General features: G+C 38.6%; 1 protein-coding gene across 3 annotated transcripts in view; it reads right to left on the bottom strand.

The window, feature by feature from the left end:
• The window catches only part of NBEA (neurobeachin), a 754,735-nt gene that overhangs the window by 68,341 nt on the left and 666,094 nt on the right, over positions 1-20,300 (bottom strand). For all 3 annotated transcript variants that reach the window (XM_053563534.1, XM_053563535.1, XM_053563536.1), the window contains one exon: positions 7,881-8,000. In XM_053563534.1, the coding sequence (XP_053419509.1) occupies positions 7,881-8,000 (120 nt within the window). The remainder of the gene's footprint in view (positions 1-7,880; positions 8,001-20,300) is intronic.

Below are 20,300 nucleotides of genomic sequence, written 5' to 3'. Positions count from 1 at the left end.
TATATTTTAGAGCCATTCTATCAATTTTTTTAAGTATGCGGCTCAAAAATATTACTGCTGAGTTACTCAGCACCAAACTGCATCCTGTAATTCACTAAAAAAGCTGTAATTTTAGATGTTTGCGTTTGAATGAATATTTACATAAACAATGCAGATGATGCAAGTATTTTTATCAAATGGGAGAAAAAGAAATAGCTCAGAGCACTCTGAGCTATATAAAATTTATCAGGCCCAGAGAGACAGAGCTGGGCTTCAGTCACACCCCATGTCCAGGGCCACTGTTCAAGGCATTTTGTTCCTGACTTCCTGTCTCACCCATTATCTTCTTGTTCTGGAATTTGTGATACAAAGAACAATTGTATAGCCAATCAATAGCTCATGTTATTTTGAAGTACCTTCTTGGTGAACAACTTAGCGATGCCTTTTCTTTTTTCCTTAAAAACCCACTTGTAACTGCTGCTAATCAGAGTGTATATTCAGGGCAATTTGAACCCAGGCTCCTTGGTGTCCAATCTCAAGCTTTGGATCCAAAAAACTTAATCATGTGTTCTGAATCTTATTATTTAAGGTCCACAAATATATGGACGAATTCCAATCTTATCAGACTAATCATTACCTGCATTTTAGATTTGGTTTATGTCTAAATGTGCAATCAGATTGACTAGTCAATGGTATAAGCTCAACTGGAACAAACCCTTCTCTGACATTGCTAACTTGTAGTATTTCCTTTGCTATGGATGATGGTCCCTCCCATCCTAGAAGCCCTCAGGCATTTCTACATTACTGCTTCTCCCACACAGGGCCTGCCCCTGACAGAGTAACATTGCAGGGCTTCTGGGGAACCCTAACCCTTAAGAGGCCTGGCAGCTGCTAGTTGTCCTCTTAGAACTGCAGACGGAGCTGGATACTGGTCCCTGGCCTGTTAGGTTCTGGGCTGCAGAGCAGCAGGTGAGCCAGCGAAGGTCACCTGTCTTTACAGCTACTCCCCAGTGCTCACATGGCCACCTGAGCGTGGCCTCTGGCCAGACCAGAGCAGCATTAGATTCTCGCGGGAGCGGGAGCCCTGTTCTGCAGCTGCACATGGGAGGGATCTGGGCTGTGCGCTCCTTAGGAGAATCAATCTAATGCCTGATGGTCTGAAGTGGAAATGGTAATGAGACTGGGTCACCCTGAAACCCTCTCTTTTGTCCATGGAAAAACTGTCCCCCATGAAACTGATCCCTGGTGTCAAAAAGGGTGGGGACTGCTGTCTTTGAAGCCAGCTACCACATCAAATAGTGTGGCCTACTAGAGAGATCACCTGAGGGACAGACACGCCCAGACAGTCCTAGCTGGTCACTCATCTCAGAGAAAGCTCTCAGATGAGGCGTAAGACAGACAAGTGAGTAAAGCTGGCCGAGCCGTCCCAGTGTCACTGTGTGGCACAGAGGTGAGCTGTCCTTGTTCAGCCTTAGCTATTCTGACTGTGTAATTGCCAGCAAAGAAACAGTTGTGGTTTTAAGCCAATAAGATTTGAGGTGATTCGTTTCACAGTAAGAAGTAAATAGAACAGACAATGAAGACTCAAAAGGGTGGGCTGAAGGAATAAAAACACAGAACAGGTGGTTACTGGATTTGGGAGGTGGTTGGAGGGGTGGTATCTGGTAGATCAGTAAGGAAGTTGTTACTGGGAGCAGGAGGGAAGCAGCCTGTGTTAAGTAGTAGTGGAAAAATGAACAAGACTATCTCCTGCAAAGATTTCTGACAAATAAAGTATCTAATGAACTTGTGCTTCTGACTAAGGAAATTTCTAAGCAGAAAGCTGAGAGTGACCAGTGGTTTCATCCAGTAGTGTGTGGATAAGATACTGTGAGAGAGAGAGATGAACTCAGAAAGAGGCTGTTTAGTTTTAGGGTGTTATGGGACAATCTCTAGATGGCTACAGGTTCTCAAAATAAGAAATAGGTTCAGGACAAACATTAATTCCAAGATTCCAAATGGCCATAGGGTGAAGCTCAAATCAAGGGTGTGCTTGTAACCCCCTTTGTAAGAGCTCTGTGAAATTTAAGGTAATGTTTAGACCTGCTCAGTTACACCAAGGGATTGGGGCATTATAAACAACATCTTAATTCACAGCCTGAAAGAGAGATACCTGTCTCAAAAGGATTTGTGGGGATGATTGATTTCTAATAGTGAGCTATAATTTGATACACAGAAAAGCCATACATTTTCAAAGCTTTTGTACCAACTCGGGCAAATGGGCCCTTGGCCCCAACTTTTTCTGCTCAGAAAGTATGCTGAGAAAGATATAATTTGCTGTAAACAAGGGCTATTTCTTATGGAAAAGAAAAATGATTCTGAGGGCAAAGCTACAGTCTCCGAGGATGTAACCAGGACCCACTGGGAACAATGAATTAGGAAGCCATGCCCAGATGGCTTCAGTTAGAACTGAACCCTAATCTATGGACAGTCCCTGCCCCTGCAGTCCAGGAAACTGGCAAATGTGTCTGGCTGGATTTCAGAATTGCCATGAACCAGCGGCTGCTTTGTGCCTTCCACATTCCCCCCTTTCTGATCAGACTATCCATGGAGGTTTACCTAGGCCTGTCTTCCCACCACATGCTGAGTGCACGTGGGCCTTCAGTTGGGAACTGCTGTGTTCTTATCTGTGTCTGGAGCTGATACAGATCTCAAGATCCCAGATATTGAGCCTGATGACACTGGGCTGAGGCTTGCGGGAGACAAGTGGAGTCTATTTTACATGTAGGAGGAAAGGAACGTGAACTCTGAAAGAGGGAGGACAGTCATAGATTATTTCCAAAATGGCCACAGAAATTCCGCAAACCTGCCCCCTTTGAAAGGTGACTTGGCTGCTCATCTCATGGGAAAGTGGAGTCCACATCTCCTCTTCCTTAACCTGGGCTGGCCCTCATCCTCTTGCTTTGACTGATGGAAGGCTGTGACTATGAAGGCTGTCACTATGTGACTTCTAGGCCTAGGTGTTAAAGGGCCTTGCAGCTCCCATTTTTTAAGTCATCTCAGTAGCCAGCCACCATGAAAAAGAGTGTGGTGATCTTGCTAGAAAGACCACAAAGGAAGTCACCCCTCAGCAGTTCCAGCCAACCTTGTGAAGGTATCACCATGTCAGTGGAGTCACCTTGAGACCTCCAGACCCCAAAAGAACAACCCAGTTGATCCCATGTGGATCAGATGCAAACTGTACCCGAGGCTTCAATGGCAAAACTGTGTAAAAACAAGTGGTTATTATTATTTCTCTATGCCATTAAGTTTGGGGTGGTTTGTTACAAGCACTAAATGACCAAAGGACAATTTGCTCAGTTACTCCAAAATAGTCGAAGTGGCTGGACATGGTGACATGGCCACAGAGAAGTGAAGCACTGAAAACGCAGCAATGGGCTCGGTGCTGGTTCTGCTGCTCTTCACCCGACTGAGCATGAACTTAGGGAAGTCACTTCATGTCTACAAACCTCCCTTAGAAAACAGAACTCATGATAGCTACCTCACAGGACTGTTTGGAAGACTGTATCAAATAACCAACAAAAATCATGTTTGAAAACTATTAAGCATTATTCAGACAAAAGGGTTTGTACTATCACATTAGCGTGGCCCTACAGAGACGCTTGGCACTGCCACCTGCTTGGTCACTACCGTTCTGCTTACTCTCTTCTGAGCAATAGCTTTCTGTAATAAGTTTCTCTTAAGGAAAAATTCCAAGCAGCTTAACATTTCCTAATGAAAAACAGTACAGAAAGTCACCAAATATTATTAAAGAAATGGCAAAATGAATATTATAACAGGCATTTTGTGTTATTTTAACAGCTATACTAAAACCCCATGGTACAGTTAATAGTATTATATGTATTCTGTCAAAAATAAGAAAATATCCTCAAACACAATTTGTAATTTATAAGCTTATGACAAGTTCAAGCTGCTGAGAAATTGGACTTGAAAGTATGTCTTAGAATGATAGAAGACCACTATTAACACTATCATAATTGTATACCTAGCGCATCAAATCTGACATTTCAGTTTAATAAATTTTGCTGAGAGAGCATACCATTTTATGGCTTCCTAGTGAAATCAAATCCAACCCAGACATTTTACTTTTCTAATGTAATTCACTGCAAGGTTTTAAAGCTGCCATCTCCTTTCTTCCTTTTTTTCCCCAGAGATTGATGCCCTGGCATTCATTAATTCCACAAGAGCTCCTAAAGGGTCAATGAGGCAGTGGCGAGCACCTCCATTAACTGTATTAATTTACACTGTGTCACCTTCATGACATTTTGTCACGGCTACCTTTTCTGACATCTACATAGCTATTCAAAAAGTAATATAACAACTTTTGAAGACATTAAGGAGATTTAGTATAAGAACTTGAGTGAGTTGAATGTCATCATTACCGAGGCTATAGTAGAGGAGAGAAGTAAAAAATAATAATAAAGTAAAAACGAACTGATCAGACCCAACTCCGGAGACCTTTCTCCTGAAAGGTCATTTCAGCAGCAAGCCTTCTCTCCACTGGCATTCATTAGCACAGGAAGAGACCAACATTAATAGAGAGAGAGAGACAGACTAAAACCATTTAATGCATTCTAGTTCTCTCTTATATGAGTATCTGACTAAGTTAGTAGATACTGCAGAGGTATTTTTCTTCTCTGGGAACGGAAACACATTTCCTTAAAAAAAATATTATATGCTATGTTTTAACAGCTTAGGGATAATAAATGAAAACTTAGATTTTAACACACGGTTAGCAAAACAATTAATACTCTTAGTAACATATTCTTCCCTGCTAAGTCAGGTATTATTTCGGAGAGAAACAATACTGTATACTTTCATCAATACATTTAATCATGCATTTAGAAAATTCTCAAGTTAATACCAGTTATTACACAAAAAAACTTATCTTGTAACATTCCTTTCATGAAGACCCTTGATTCTGATGTTATGAAGAGAAAGATGAACATACTATTTGGCTGGCTCATACACATACACATACAAACACACATTAAATGAAAGATGACAAAGTTATAAGATTGCAAAATCATACTTATAACTTTCTGTAACTTCTAAGATCTTTTTCAAATCAATAAGAAAAAGACCCAACTGAAAAAAGGGCAAAAGATATGACTCACTTTACAGGTCAATAAATACACAGAAAATGTTCATCTTCACTTAGAAAAAGGCAAAACAAAATAAAGACAACTCCATATTTCATGTACCAGATTACAAAAGCTTCCCTGGTTATCTCAGCAGTGATGATGGGAGGAAATGGGGAAGGAGACACCCGGGTATACTGATGCAGGGAGTCAATTATCATTTTGAGGGATGATGGTCTGGCAAAATCTTAAAAAATTAAAAATGTATATCCTTTGACCCATCAGTCCCCTTAAGAGGAACTGCCCCTTACACATATCCATAAGATGTCTGAGCAAGGATGTTCACTGCAGCTTTGTGTTTATAACATCAGAGAGAAAGAAAGACAAACTGTCCATCAACAGGTGATTGCACAAATAAGTTCCTGTGTCTGTATATAGCATGCAGCCTTTAAAAACAAAGGGCTGGGTCCATGCAGTAAGATAGTCAGCATATATTATCACACTGTATGAAAGGTTCAAGAGTGGTGGTAAGGGAGAAGTGAAAATGAGAGCAATTATGTGTAATATCTTTTTTTTTTTTTTTTTGAGACAAGGTCTCTCTGTCCCCTGGGTAGAAGGCCATGGTGTCATAGCTCACAGCAACCTCAAACTCTTGGGCTGAAGAGATCCTCTTGCCTCAGCCCAAGGTGCCTACCACAACACCTGGCTAGTTTTTCTATTTTTTTTTAGTGGAGACAGGGTTTTGTTCTGAGCTAAAGCAATCCACCTGCCTTGGCTCACAGAGGGCTTGGATTACAGGCGTGAGCCACAGCGCCTTGTCAATTATGTGTAATGCCAAGCTAGAGAAAGGAGCTTCTCATGAACTAATAAGGTATTGGGGTAACATTCTTGTGTTTAGTATGGCTGCTTAAGGACAACCCCCCCACAAAGCTCTCAACTTGGTAGTAGCCACATTGGTCTTTGTCCTTGAGGATGTGACCTCATGAGCTTAAAAGTCACAATTAGAAACCAAAGGTAAATGTTTCTGTGAAGGTTCTGAATAGGAAAAGTGCTGGGAGAATGTAGAAGGAAAACCAATGGGACAGACAATTGGTTGTTAGAGACTGAAATGTAACTTGGTGGAGAGCATCAGTAAGGTTCTCAGGAGAGGAAGAGAAGTCTAAATCTGTATCTACATCCTTAAATTAGAATGACTGACCAGGATGTGTGGGCAGGTGAGGGTGAATCTTCGAATTAAGTTACAAAGCCAATTTTCTTTTTTGTGATGATGTCAAATAATAGTGAGTAGGTATTTTTTTTGAAATAGGGTCTTATAATACGGATATAGCTCGTACTTAAGATATATATAATCTTAAATGTGATAAGAAGGCTTCAATTTAGATAAGAACATTTAATTCACAAAACATAACACATACTACTTTTTATGACCATGTGCTAATTCTAGAAACTATTATTCAGCGAGAGCCTACAGATTCCCATTTTCTATATTAATTATCAAAGTGTCATTAAATAAGAAACAGATGCCCTCTCTGATCTCACTGGTAGCAAATCGGTTTAAATGATAATTCATGGATATTTTAGGTCTGATGAAGGTATATACAACTGTTAGGGGGAAAAATGTGGATTCAGAGTTTAAAGAATGCATATTAAATTCTCTAACTTTTTCCAAATGTGAGTATGTTGTACATATAGATTAATATTTACACATGCAAACTTTGACAGCAACAAATCAAACACACATATGTGCTCTGCTCTACTCGGCTCCATTTCCTTTGTTTTCTGCTTTGGAAAAGAACTGAACACAAGTTGTGTTCATGCCATTTTTATAGATCAGTAACAATGTAATTGCCTTTATAAATGTTTTGCAATAGATAAGCATAAGCATGTAAATGGCAGTTTTGACTTTAACTTGGTATCTTTTGTTGGATTAAGACCCTAAATGGAATGGCATCATAACATTTTTATATGGAGTGACAGTGACAGGAAGAAAATGTGCCTTGAAGAAAAAGGGCTTAAAATAAGAAACACGTGATAACCTCGTCATGTAATCTTGTTATTGGGGAAAACAATGAGAAAAATAAAAGAAGAAATATATTTTATTGCTTCAAATACCAATTTTTTCTTTCTTTCTTTCTTTCTTTCTTTTTTTTTTTTTAAAACAAGCGCCCATATAAATGAACAGCAAATCTCTGTATTTAACAATAGCTCAGTAGTACCAACTGTAAAATTACGCTGCTCTCCGGCTGTTCCTGGATATTGTGTGTGTTGGTTTAATCTAATGTGCATTGTTGCATAGTATCCCCAGGCACAGTCAAGTAAAAGCTAAGGCTGTACAGAAAAGCCTACATTTTAAATGGGTCTTGTCATTAATGCTTTATTAATTGCCCCAGGCTACACAAACCCAAAGCTGGGCAAGCTATAACAATATGACACATTAAGGTCAAATCCAATTCCTGCTGTGTTTTATGGAATGGGCCAAATATTGAGTTAACAGCAGGAAAGGCAATTTAAAGGCTTTTCTTTCCATCTCCTGATTATTCGATCTAAATTAGATAGGTATTTTTTGAAATAATGAAAACACCTTCACCGGGTGGTATAGAAGAATCCTGAATCATTTTCTGAGATATTCAAAATTATTTCCTTTAAGGTTAGATGTACTGTATAATTTTAATATGATGGAACAAAACTACAATGTAAAGTGCCTTATCCACCTGCTTTAAAAAAATCAAAATTTCAACGTATTTTGAAATACAATTAATATCAACAAATAAAAATGCCTACCTTTACATCAGAGGTATCTCTCTGACTAGTTCTCCAAGATCTTGTAACTGACGAGAAGGTTCGATCTGGATGGTCAAATTTTCCATCATTTGCATTGAGGAAGAAGGTTGTGAAAGGTTCCTAAAGCAAAAAAACCAGAATCAGGAATCTGAATGGTCTGAACACAGCTGCTCTCATTCCTTCTTAAGATATGACTAACCCTGAAACCCCAAGGCGGAAGCAGTGCAGGGTCTTAGAAAGATGCCCACACCAAGGCACCAGAAGGAGCTGGCCTGGGCCTGACCGGGCTCTGCAGCACCTGCCTCTGTATAATCCTGGCAGGTCCTTTTGCTTCTTGGGCTTATATCTTCTGGTCTATAAAATAAGGTTCCAGTGCTCTATGATTTTCTGACAAGTGACTTGGCATTGCTGTCAATTCATAACTCGATTTTCTTTCTAATAATTAAGGCCACACATACTAACACGTTAGTAAGAAAAACCACTGTGACACCGATCACTCAGTGTGGAAGCAGGCGGGGCACGTCCATCTCAGATGACAATGAAAGGCTACTGAAGTACTAGTCCACATTATGGTTTGATGATCTTTTAAAAAATGCAAATCCCTGTTTAAAATCCTTCAATAGCTTTTTGGGAGCTCTTAGGAGAAAGCCTGAACTACTTAATTTGTCTTGCAAGAGCCTGAATGATCTGGAAGCTGCTCCTCTTGTTTCTCACAGTCTAAAATCTTGCCACGATGCTTTTATCTCTGGTCCTTTGTGATCTTCCCTCTGCCTGGAACAAACTCACTCCTTCCCCTTACTATGCTTCCCGGTCTTAAATTCTTTTTATCCTTTAAGACCCCGCCAACATGTCGTTTTCTCCTGAAAGGCTTCCCTTGATTTACCAAGGCTCTCCAGTACGCTCAAATAACAACCTATTTTTCCTCAAACAGCACGGAAGCATGTATTGTACTGTTTTGTAACTGTTAACTTGTCTGTAGTCCCCACCATGAGTAGGCTCCGTATCTGTCTTACTCATTGTTTTATCTCCAACATGTGGAACAACTCCTAGCACGCAGAACATGTTCAATAAATAATCTGTTGAATGAAGAAATAAAGTTAAGTGCAACTACTAGATAAACTCTAGTCCTTCCTGTATTCTGTGACTGTTCCCTTAGGGTAACATGGAATCCGTCATCTAGGGCGTGTTCTCATAGTGGAACACCCAGGAATAACTTTATCACAAATACTAATATGTAGCACAGTTAATTTTAGTGCTTATATTAACTGTAGTTCTTATATTGGGAGTTCTTGTGTTGTTCTTATGTTTTTTGTAAAAACATAAAAAATCATTAAATTCTTCCAAGTTCAAAATGTTTAAGTAACATTTATTCTGACTGAGGATTTCTTATTTAACTCCAAATATAGCGGAAATAGATACTTATGTCCTTCGCCAGGCTTTATGTCCTTCCTTCGTTCTTTCCACACTTCTGATATGTCACCCAAATCTACACCAGGTTTGAAAATGTTAAGAAATCTACACGACACTTTCCTAAACATTTTAGTCTTTGTTCTTCAACAGGTAATCTCTATTCATTTGTTCTCTCTGCCACTAGCCTTAAGGGCTGGCTATCAGGAATGGTGGCAAGGATCCCCCTTCCTCAGTATTTTCCTAACACATGGTGTGGGCACATGTCATCAATTCTGTAAGTTTGTAAGGTGTTGCCAACATTTCTTGTTTGGTGTTAGATGAAGGAGTTAAGATCAAGAATGACAGAACAGTATACGGGTAACGGGGGCATTGCTGGTTCACCTGAAAAGCAATATGCATCCATGAAGCCCATATTGCTGTTTAAGATTTTAAGTGATATAAGAGACAAATAGATGTCACCAAAATTAAGTTAGGGAAAAGATTATATGACATGCTTTTTGCTAATTAATTTTCTTGGTAAAATTTATTATTAAAAATAATGGCTGGGCACTGTGGCTCACATCTGTAATCCTAGCACTTTGGGAGGCAGGACTGCTCGAGTCCAGGAGTTTAAGACCAGTCTGGGCAACTCAGTGAGACCCTGTCTCTACAAAACATACAAAAATTGCCAGGTGTGGTGGCACATGCCTATAGTCCCAGCTCCTCAGAAGCCTGAGCCACTGAGCCAGGAGGTCTGGACAACAGAGTGAGAGACTGTCTCAAAAAAACAAAACAAAACAAAAAAAGGTAGTATATCTGATCACCTAAATAATTAAAATGGGGATGGGGATATAAAAATTCTGTAAGTAGTAATGGTAAATTAAATGAAATATGACAGATCTAAGTTTGAGTCTGGGTGGAACTGTATATTTATCTTGGGCACGTTACTCAACCTTAATTGACTGTGTCAAGTAATGGTGCCTCTCCCATCCCTTCATCTATGCAATTGGGAAAGACAATACCTTGGGAGTAATTATGGCAATTACAGACGATTAAATAAAACAACACAGAGAAAGCCTGATGTCCCTTACCTGACACAGAGTTATGAAAATGTCTACCAGCTGTATGCCTTGCACCACGTGGTCACTGCTGGACCCCATCAGGCTGACGAGACTCTGAGCTCCCTAGGGCTTATTAACCTCAGTCTCCCCAGCACTGAGTGCAGCACTAGGCTTGCAGTTAGTGTTTAGTCAGTGGTAGTTTAATATGCCTGAACATACAAGGCACTATTGGGAGAAGCGGCTACGAGTGGGTAAGAATAAGAGGGAGTTTAAAGTTTCACTTTTTTTTTTTTTTTTTTTGAGACAGAGTCTCACTCAGTTGCCGTGGCATTGGCCTAGCTCACAGCAACCTCAAACTCTTGGATACAAGTGATCCCCCTGCCCTCAGTCTCTGGAGTAGCTGGGCACTAAAGGCACCTGCCATAATGCCCGGCTAATTTTTCTGTTCTAAATTTTTCTGTTTAGTATAGACAGAGTTTCAGGGTCTCAGCCTTGTTCAGGCTGCTCATAAATTTCTGAGGTCAAGCGATCCTCCCACCTAAGCCTCCCAGAGTGCTGGGATTACAGTGTGAACCACCGCACGCGGCCTTCACTTTGTTAAGTACTAGAAGTTTGAAAGAAAAGTTGTATCTTCAGAACCCACTTCTTCATTATTCTAGGATATTGATTTAAGGCATTTAATTTTCTACGTAGGTTGTTGGCAGAGATTAATTTAGAGGGATCAGACTTGTCTGTAGGTTTTTTAACCTATTAAACAGATGTGAGTGAAGACCCATTTATTTACGCAAAGCCTTACTTCTTATACCAGCCACTGAAAGCTCATCTCTACCTCAATCTAAATTACATAAAATCCTTTCTAGTTTTCAACCCTTAATGTAGAAGTGCCAAGAATAGCACTGATGGGCACAGAGGAAACAAATCCTAAATTAAAGGGTTAAGTTTATTTCTGATAACAAAGTTATAAATGTATCGGATAGTACTCCAAAGCAGAGAATATTAAAGAATTCCACATTTTACTGTTTGAAGTAGCTTTTTGTTTTTTAACTTTTTTATTGTTAGGGATTCATTGAGGGTACAAGAAACCAGGTTACACTGATTGCATTTGTTAGGTAAAGTCCCTCTTATAATTGTGTCTTGTCCCCAAAAGGTTGTTTTAAGTAGCTTTTAAAAAATCTGATTAACAACTGTTTTAGGGTCACATACTGCATTACTGACATAAATTCTCATTATTCCTGAAGGCCTCCAGCTGCTACAGTGGTAGGGTACTAATAGAAATTGATAACCTATTTGTTTACAAGTAAGCATTGATCTTTTAAGCTCTGATTACCATGGAGATTACTTTTTTCTACGTGTCTCCCTATTACAGTACGAGGCCTTTTGTTTTATTTGACTTTTGTCTGACTAACATATAGGATCTAGTGCTATATTAACCTTAAATAACTTTTACATTTATTTGCCTAACACCTGTCAAGTGAACCATTTTCTATATGTATATCAATACATTAGTTATTTTATAATTATATTAAAAAAGCTTTCATCTTGGGATAGGTAAGATGTACAGATGAATAATGTCTTAAATAGCAATTTCAGAAATTACAATACTAGTAGTCATTGGGCTATACACATTTCTGGTTAGATCCTGTAGTATTAATGGCTTGTGGCAGACACTACCAGCCTTTCCTGCCTTGCAGTGATCACAGATCAATTAATTGTATCATGAACAATCTAACGCTGTTTCCCACTCCTTCCTCCCTTTGTCCAATTCCTTTATTTTTATGTCTTAATATGATTTTTGCTTAATCGTCTCTTAAGACTCTCTTCTTAAATCCTTTTCTTCTTGTATGATTGTTTTATTTCCTTCTCTTCTTTCCATTTAAAAGCCCCAAATGAAGCCCATCCAGGAGTAATAGGTAGTACTTTGGTTGTAACAATAGCAAGGAAAAGATGTATATTTGAAATAGTAGGCAGCATAGTAAGACCAAAGGGAGGGGAAATAACAATTCCTGAGAATGTTTCTGTGCCAGGTGCTGTCTTATCTTGGCTAGCTCCATCCTCTCTACCATTCTTGGGAGTAGGTATAATTATTGCCCTTTTATATTTGAGATTATGGCCTAAGAAATGGAGGAATCATTATGTCCAATGGCTTCTGTCTAACTCCAGAAGTTTATTTTCTCCCATTCCTTTCAAAAGAACCCAAAAGTATTATCTAGATTAGAATATTTTTCTTTTTCTTTTTTTCAGACAGTCTCATTTAGTTGCCCTAGGGTTGAGTGCCCTGGCATCATAGCTTATAGCAACCTCAAACTCTTGGGCTCAAGAGATCCTCTTGCCTCCTGAATAGCTGAGACTATAGGCACCTGCCACAACACCTGGATAGTTCTTTCTAGTTTTAGTAAGACAGGGTCCTGCTCTTGCTCAGGCTGTTCTCAAAATCCTGAGCTCAGGTAATTCACCTGTCTCTGCCTCCCAGAATTCTGGGATTACAGGAGTGAGCCATAGCAACCAGTTTAGATTAGAATCTTGGCCAAGTTTTCCTCATCTTCCTCTATGTATACATACACTGTCCTTAAGCATATTAGTATTCAAGATAAACCTGACATTGATATTTTACTCAGTAGCACTATCTTTTGGTTTTAATGATAATACTTGCAAAAGTGATTCTACCATTTTAATTTTACTATAAATATATACTTTTAAAGATATATTATAGTTTAAAGAGCCTTTAAGGTAAGCTTTCAAAACAATTTATAATTTATACAGAAGGTTTCAAACTCTAAACAAAAAATTTATAAATCTTTCATTACACATGTATTTAACTTCCTAAGAAGTGTTTGATAAATAAATTTTGAATACAAGTGTTAAACATACTGAACAGGTTACTGAGAGCTGAAATGGTCAGTGAGTAAATTTTAATTACTTCTGTATGATTCTTATTGGTCTTGGATGAGACTTAAAATAAAACATGCCAACTAAAATGTGTCCTTCTATATTAGTTAATATCTAGAGAAACTAGAAACCCTGCAGTAATAATTTATTCATTGTTTGCCCAATGGCAGCTATCAAGAAAACAGTCTTTTCAGTATCACACTGGAGATAAGTGACTTCACTAATAGTTTGTCTAAAATAATATTTTTAATTTTGTATCCAAATGGGAGCAGAGGGGGTCAAATTCTCCCTCTTTGATGATCTTATACTTAGAGAACCCCAAAGACTCAACCACAAGACTCCTAGAAGTCATCAAAAAATACAGTAATGTTTCAGGATATAAAATCAATGTCCACAAGTCAGTGGCCTTTGTATACGCCAATAACAGTCAAGATGAGAAACTAATTAAGGACACAACTCCCTTCACCATAGTTTCAAAGAAAATGAAATACCTAGGAATATACCTAACGAAGGAGGTGAAGGACCTCTATGAAGAAAATCATGAAATCCTCAGAAAGGAAATAACAGAGGATATTAACAAATGGAAGAACACACCAAGCTCATGGATGGGAAGAATCAACATTATTAAAATGTCTATACTTCCCAAAGCAATCTATCTATTCAATGCCATTCCTATTAAAATACCAACATCGTACTTTTAAGATTTGGAAAAAATGATTCTGAGTTTTGTATGGAACCAGAAAAAACCTCTTATAGCTAAGGCAGTTCTTAGTAATAAAAATAAAGCTGGGGGCATCACCATACCAGATTTTAGGCTATACTACAAAGGCCATAGTGGTCAAAATAGCTTGGTACTGGCACAAAAATAGAGACATAGACATTTGGAATGAAATAGAAAACCAGGAAATGAAACTAACATCTTACAGCCACCTCATCTTCCATAAACCAAACAAGAACATACACTGGGGGAAAGACTCCCTATTCAATAAATGGTGCTGGGGGGAATTAGATATCCACATATAAAAGACTGAAACTGGACCCACACCTTTCTCTACTCACAAAAATTGATTCAAGATGGATAAAAGACCTACATTTAAAGCACGAAATGGTAAAAATCCTCAAAGAAAGCATATGAAAAACACTTCACAATATCGGCCTGGGGAAAGACTTCATGAAGAAGACTTCCGTGGCAATTGCAACAACAATAATAACAAACAAATGGGACTTAATTATATAGAGAACTCAAATGAATCCACATGAAAAAAGCCAACATTCCCATATATCAAGGGGCAAGAGACATGAATAGAACCTTCTCTAAAGAAAACAGACAAATGGCTAACAAATATATGAAAAATGCTCATCATCCCTAATTATTAGAGAAATGCAAATCAAAACCCCCGGAGATACCATCTAACCCCAGTGAGAATGGCCCACATCACTGCAGATGCTGGGGTGGATATGGACAGAAAAGAACACTTTTACACTCTGCTGGTGGGACTGCAAACTAGTACAACCTTTCTGGAAGGAAGTATGGAGAAACCTCAAAGCACTCAAGCTAGACCTCCCATTTGATCCTGCAATCCCATTACTGGGCATCTACCCAGAAGGAAAAAAATCCTTTTATCATAAGGACACTTGAACTAGACTGTTTATCACAGCTCAATTTACAATTGCCAAAATGTGGAAACAGCCTAAATGCCCACCAACCCAGGAATGGATTAACAAACTGTGGTATATGTACACCATGGAATACTATTCAGCCATTTAAGAAGATGGCTCTTTTTACATTCTCTTACATCCTTCGTATTAACCTGGATGGAAGTGGAACACATTATTCTTAGTAAAGCATCAGAAGAATGGAGAAGCAAGAATACATGTACCCACCTAGTACATGGTGGGTGGTGGGGGAAGCGGAGAGCAGAGAGAGGGAGAAGGAAGGAAGGAGGGTGGTGGGAGAAAGGAAAAGCAGAGAGAGGGAAGGAGGGAGGGGGGAGGGGGTCTAGGTGTGTGACACACCTTTGGGAGTAAGACACAATTGTAGGAGGAACTTTACCTAACAAATGCAGTCAGTGTAACCTGGTTTCTGGTATCCTTAACGAATCCCCAACAATAAAAAAAAATTAAAAAATATTTTTAATTTCAAGTAATGAAGTGTGTAATTAGCATTTTAAAATCATTATTATCATTGTCATATTAAGAACATTAATTGACACTAATAATGAGTTCAATGACTTTACGTCTAAAAGGCATGAAAGGTGTAGGATGGATACTTCTTTTAATCTTTATTTTAGTTTCATGAACAAATTCTTAGTGACAAAAATTTTAACGCATTTTCTACTTCAGAAACTCCTTGAGATGGCACATGACAATCATAATTCCTTGGCCCCATTTGGTTAAACACTTAAGAAGCTGTTAGATCAGGATACTTCTATTTATTACTGCATAATATAAGATGTTTAGACTGAGTCCCTGTAAAAGCAAATCCATAGACCTGTTCTGTCCAATACTGTAGCTACGAGGCACATGTCACTACTGAACTCTTCACATGTGGCTAATTCAAATTAAAATATGCTCTAAATATAAAGGACCCTCTGGATTTCAGAAACTTAGTACCAAAAAAATTATAATTCTTATATTGTTTACATGTTTAAATGGTAACATTTTGGATATATCAGGTTAACAAATATTATATTAATTACAATTAATTTCATGTATTTCTTTTTTACTTTTGAATGTAGCTACTAGAAATTTTGGCTTATGTAAGTGGCTTAAATTATATTTCTGTTGTACAGCACTGCTACAGAAAATGCTAAAAGGGCATGTGTATGATAAGTATACGCAGAGCATTCTGCCGGCCTTAGCATGGGTTGTACGCCATCTCACTACAAAAAGAAATCAACTTCAGGATGGGTTGTGATCTATGATTTGAGAAAGTGTTTAGTTTGTTAAGGATATTGGAAGGTCAACTTAACTCAGGCTGCTGATTCTGTGGACTCACTTGAATAATTCTTGTGAATCTGGCTTCAGACAAATTTGATTATACAAAACCACTGAATAACACTTTGTACATTTCAAAATACTATCATATATATTCTCTCATTTAATTCTAAAACAACACAGTTGGTAACATTTTCTTAGAAATGACTCCTCACTTTTTCTCTTTTTCTCATTTCCCAAATACCTGCATGAGGTATCCTAGTTCCCCCATGGTGGTAGGTTACTGTGGTGATGAGTCTTTGATAGAACCTCAAGTGTTGTGAAAAGGCCTCCAAGGGTGAAATGTTTGGTTTCAATGTTTTCTTTTTCTTTTTGGAGACAGGGTCTTGCTCTGTTGCTTAGCTATAGTAGAGCAGTGTCACCATTGCTCACTGCAGCCTCCAACTCCTGGGCTCAAGGGGTTCCCCTGCCTCAGCCTCCCAAGTGGCTGGAACTATAGGTGCGCACCACCACCCATAGCCTATTTTTGATTTTTTTTTTTTAGAGATGGGGGGTTGTACAGGCTAATCTCAAACTCCTGACCTCAGTGATCCTCCCTCCTTAGTCTCCCCAAAGTGCTGAGATTAAAGGCATGAGCCCCTACCCAGCTGGTTTCAATATTTTCTAAAAATTTTCTTCTCTAACAGTTCTGAAGGTCTCTCTGAGAGTTCCATATGGACTGACCTGATGAAGCCAAATCAACTGTGTAGCTTAAGTAGTATATCTTATGGGCCACTTAGGCCCAGGTACATCTTTTCTTGGCTTCCCTTGGCTTCCGGGGTGAATCTTGAGCAGCCAAGAGAACTTTAACTTTATTGATACTCTTTTTTTTCTAATGTTTAATTTAACTCTCTCCACTAATTTTGTTTCTGGTTCACGCACACCTAATCAATCACTTCCCAATGGTAATGATTAGGAATTTGGGGTTTTTTTATGGTCTGATCATTTGGTGATCAGGGAATCTAATTTATTAGGCCTAGTGTATTCTTGTCTGCTTGCTTATTGGACAGCTCAAATCAACTAAGAATGTATTTTGTGTCCATTGTGAAAAAAAAAAAACAACTATTTGAGATCTTGATTTGCAAATTTTTCTGTTTCTGTATTTTGTTTTGCTCTGTGGCTGAAACTGCAAAATGCAAGCAATAAACTCTCATGTGTCTGTAATCCAGAAAGCCTGCACATCTTGAGTGAGTGTGAAGTATTTTCCTACCTTAGGAGGATACTAATTATTACCACCCACAAACTCAGGGTGCTGTGTTTTGACTGGTTTATAGTGATAAATAGGCATTTATATAAATCTAATATTTTTTAAATTAATAGAAAAAAGAAATAGAATTCTAATACTTTAAAAATGTTAGAGTTAAAAAATCTTTCTTAACTGAAATATTCTTTTTCAAGAATAACTGAAATATTCCTTATTCAAAAATAAGGAGACAGACTGAAGAGATATTTAGATTGTAGAATCTGTGGGTATCTGATTCCATCTTAAGAAAACAAGTTCAATATTCTGAACTTCTAGCTCAGAAACACTTTTATAAAAGAATGTAAGTTTATATACTTAAGGAAAATCTTTGGACAAATTAGACTGAATTATAATTCTGATCAAACTTTTTGTAACAACAGTAATTGTTTATAGTCTGCCAACTATAAGGGCTTAGAAGTTACTTAAGACATCCTCATATTACATTTTTGTAGACAGTTCAGTTTCTCCCTATAATGGAGAGAACACTTAAGGAAGACCTCTGAACTAAAGCTGTTATTTAGATTTAGGGAAAAAATAAATTTGAATATAGGAGATACATTTTCATAATGCTGCTTTACCAATATGTTTCTGAGGCAGAAACATACAACAGAGTGGTCTGGAGTATATATATATCAGATGCATACAACAGAGTGGTCTGGAGTATATATTAGTATATATCTGATATATTAGTATATATCAGATGCATACAACAGAGTGGTCTGGAGTATATCTTAGTAAGGGGAAGAAAATATTTTTGATTGTATTAATTTACAGATTTGGTTTAGCATTCTATGGTACTTTTCAGTCACTACAGTAAAAATAAAAAACAAAAACACTGACTCCAGTAACTGCTCCTAACTAGACTACTTTGAAGAGGGGAAGATTAAAGGCAAAGAGATTGGCTACGAGCTTTTGCAATAATCTAGATGAGAAACAATGGGAACTTATACTAAGGGCAGGGTCAGAGTTAACAAAGAAAAGGAGACAGACTGAAGAGATATTGGGATGGTAGAATCTGCGGGTGGCTGAAAAGTAGAGAAAATATCTAAGAAAGCTTCCCAATTTCTAGATTGGGCAACTGGGTGAAAACTGGAGGAATAATCATGCCATTTATTTAGAAAAAAATTGGGAGGAACTACAGTAAGTTCATGAGGGAGATGAGCTCACTTCTTAAAATTGGCGTTTATGGTATTGTGGGACATTCAGGGAGAAATGCCCAGTAGGGGACTTGGGAATAGACATCAGGGACCCATGAGAATTGTGCAGTGAAGACAGAGGTTGGAGGTCACTAGCTTGTAAATGAACGACATGGCCCATCTAAGGCACTGAGAAAAGTCCTGAGGAAGGGGTACACCTGAGTAGCAAATGCTTCAGAGACATGCTGGGTAAGACAGGGGAAGCTCCATCCACATAACACACAACCTCCCCACAAACAGTTCAGCAAAATGATGGCTGTGCACCCTCTGCCAGCCAGGAACACACTGTCTGGGAGGCGACAAAGTGGAGGTGCCGAGCAGTGCACGCAGGACAGCAGAGGCTGTGCTTGCAGCGCTGACTGCAGGGAGAGAGATGGAAAGGGCTGTGAGGGCCAGGGGCTGGAAGGAGGATTTTTTGTTTGTTTGTTTGTTTGTTTGTTTTTAGATTAGAGAGACTTGAATATATTTACATCTTAGGAGAAAGAGAAGGTAATTGAAAGTGGTTTTCATAACATTTGGAAACTGGTTTTAAAACATGCTGTCCAGAGGGGGGCGGAGCAAGATGGCAGCCTAGTAACAGCTTCCTTGCATCTGGGCACCGTGAGTCTGGGGAGATAGGACTCCAGGCATCTCTGGCTGCTGGGATCTGCCTATCATCACCCCTGAGAGGATACAGGGAGTCAGCGAGAGACTTCTGGACCCCAAGAGGAGGACTAAAACAGTAGTAAACTGTCCACAGGCACGAGAACTTAAAGAGCAAGAGGAAGTGAAAGGAAAATTAGGGCAAGGAAACAGATAAAAGAAATCACTCATGAGGAAGAATCAGCAGAAAACTCCAGGCAACATGAAGAACCAGTCCAGAACAACCCCGCCAAGGGACCATGAGGTAGCTACTGCAGAGGATTCCACCTATAAAGAAATGTTAGGAATGACAGAAAGGGAATTTAGAATACACCTGTTGCAAACAATGCAAGAAATGATGGAAACGATGAAGGAAACTGCTAATAAAGTGGAAAATAACCAAAAGGAAATTCAAAAACAGAATCAAATAAGAGATGAATGATCTGAAGAATATAAAAAGGATATAGCAGAGCTGAAGGAACTGAAACAGTCAATTAGGGAACTTAAAGATGCAATGGAAAGTATCAGCAACAGGTTAGACCATGCAGAAGAAAGAATTTCAGAGGTAGAAGACAAAGTTTTTGAGATAACTCAGATAGTAAAAGAGGCAGAAAAGAAGAGAGAGAAAGCAGAACGTTCCCTGTCAGAATTATGGGACTTTATGAAGCATTCCAACATACGAGTTATAGGAATTCCAGAAGGGGAAGAAGAATGCCCCAGAGGAATGGAAGCCATACTAGAGAATATTATAAAAGAAAATTTCCCAAATATCACCAAAGATTCTGACACACTGCTTTCAGAGGGCTATCGGACCCCAGGTCGCCTCAACTCTAACCGAGCTTCTCCAAGACACATTGTGATGAACCTGTCCAAAGTCAAGACAAAAGAAAAGATTCTGCAAGCTGCCAGGAGTAAGCGCCAGTTGACCTACAGGGGCAAATCCATCAGAGTGACCGCAGACTTCTCTAATGAAACTTTCCAAGCAAGAAGACAATGGTCATCTACCTTTAATCTACTTAAACAGAACAATTTCCAGCCCAGAATTCTG

Source organism: Nycticebus coucang, chromosome 15 (genome assembly GCF_027406575.1).
Source record: "Nycticebus coucang isolate mNycCou1 chromosome 15, mNycCou1.pri, whole genome shotgun sequence".
NCBI classification, from domain to species: Eukaryota; Metazoa; Chordata; class Mammalia; order Primates; family Lorisidae; genus Nycticebus; species Nycticebus coucang.
This window is presented reverse-complemented; position numbering and strand designations above follow the sequence as displayed.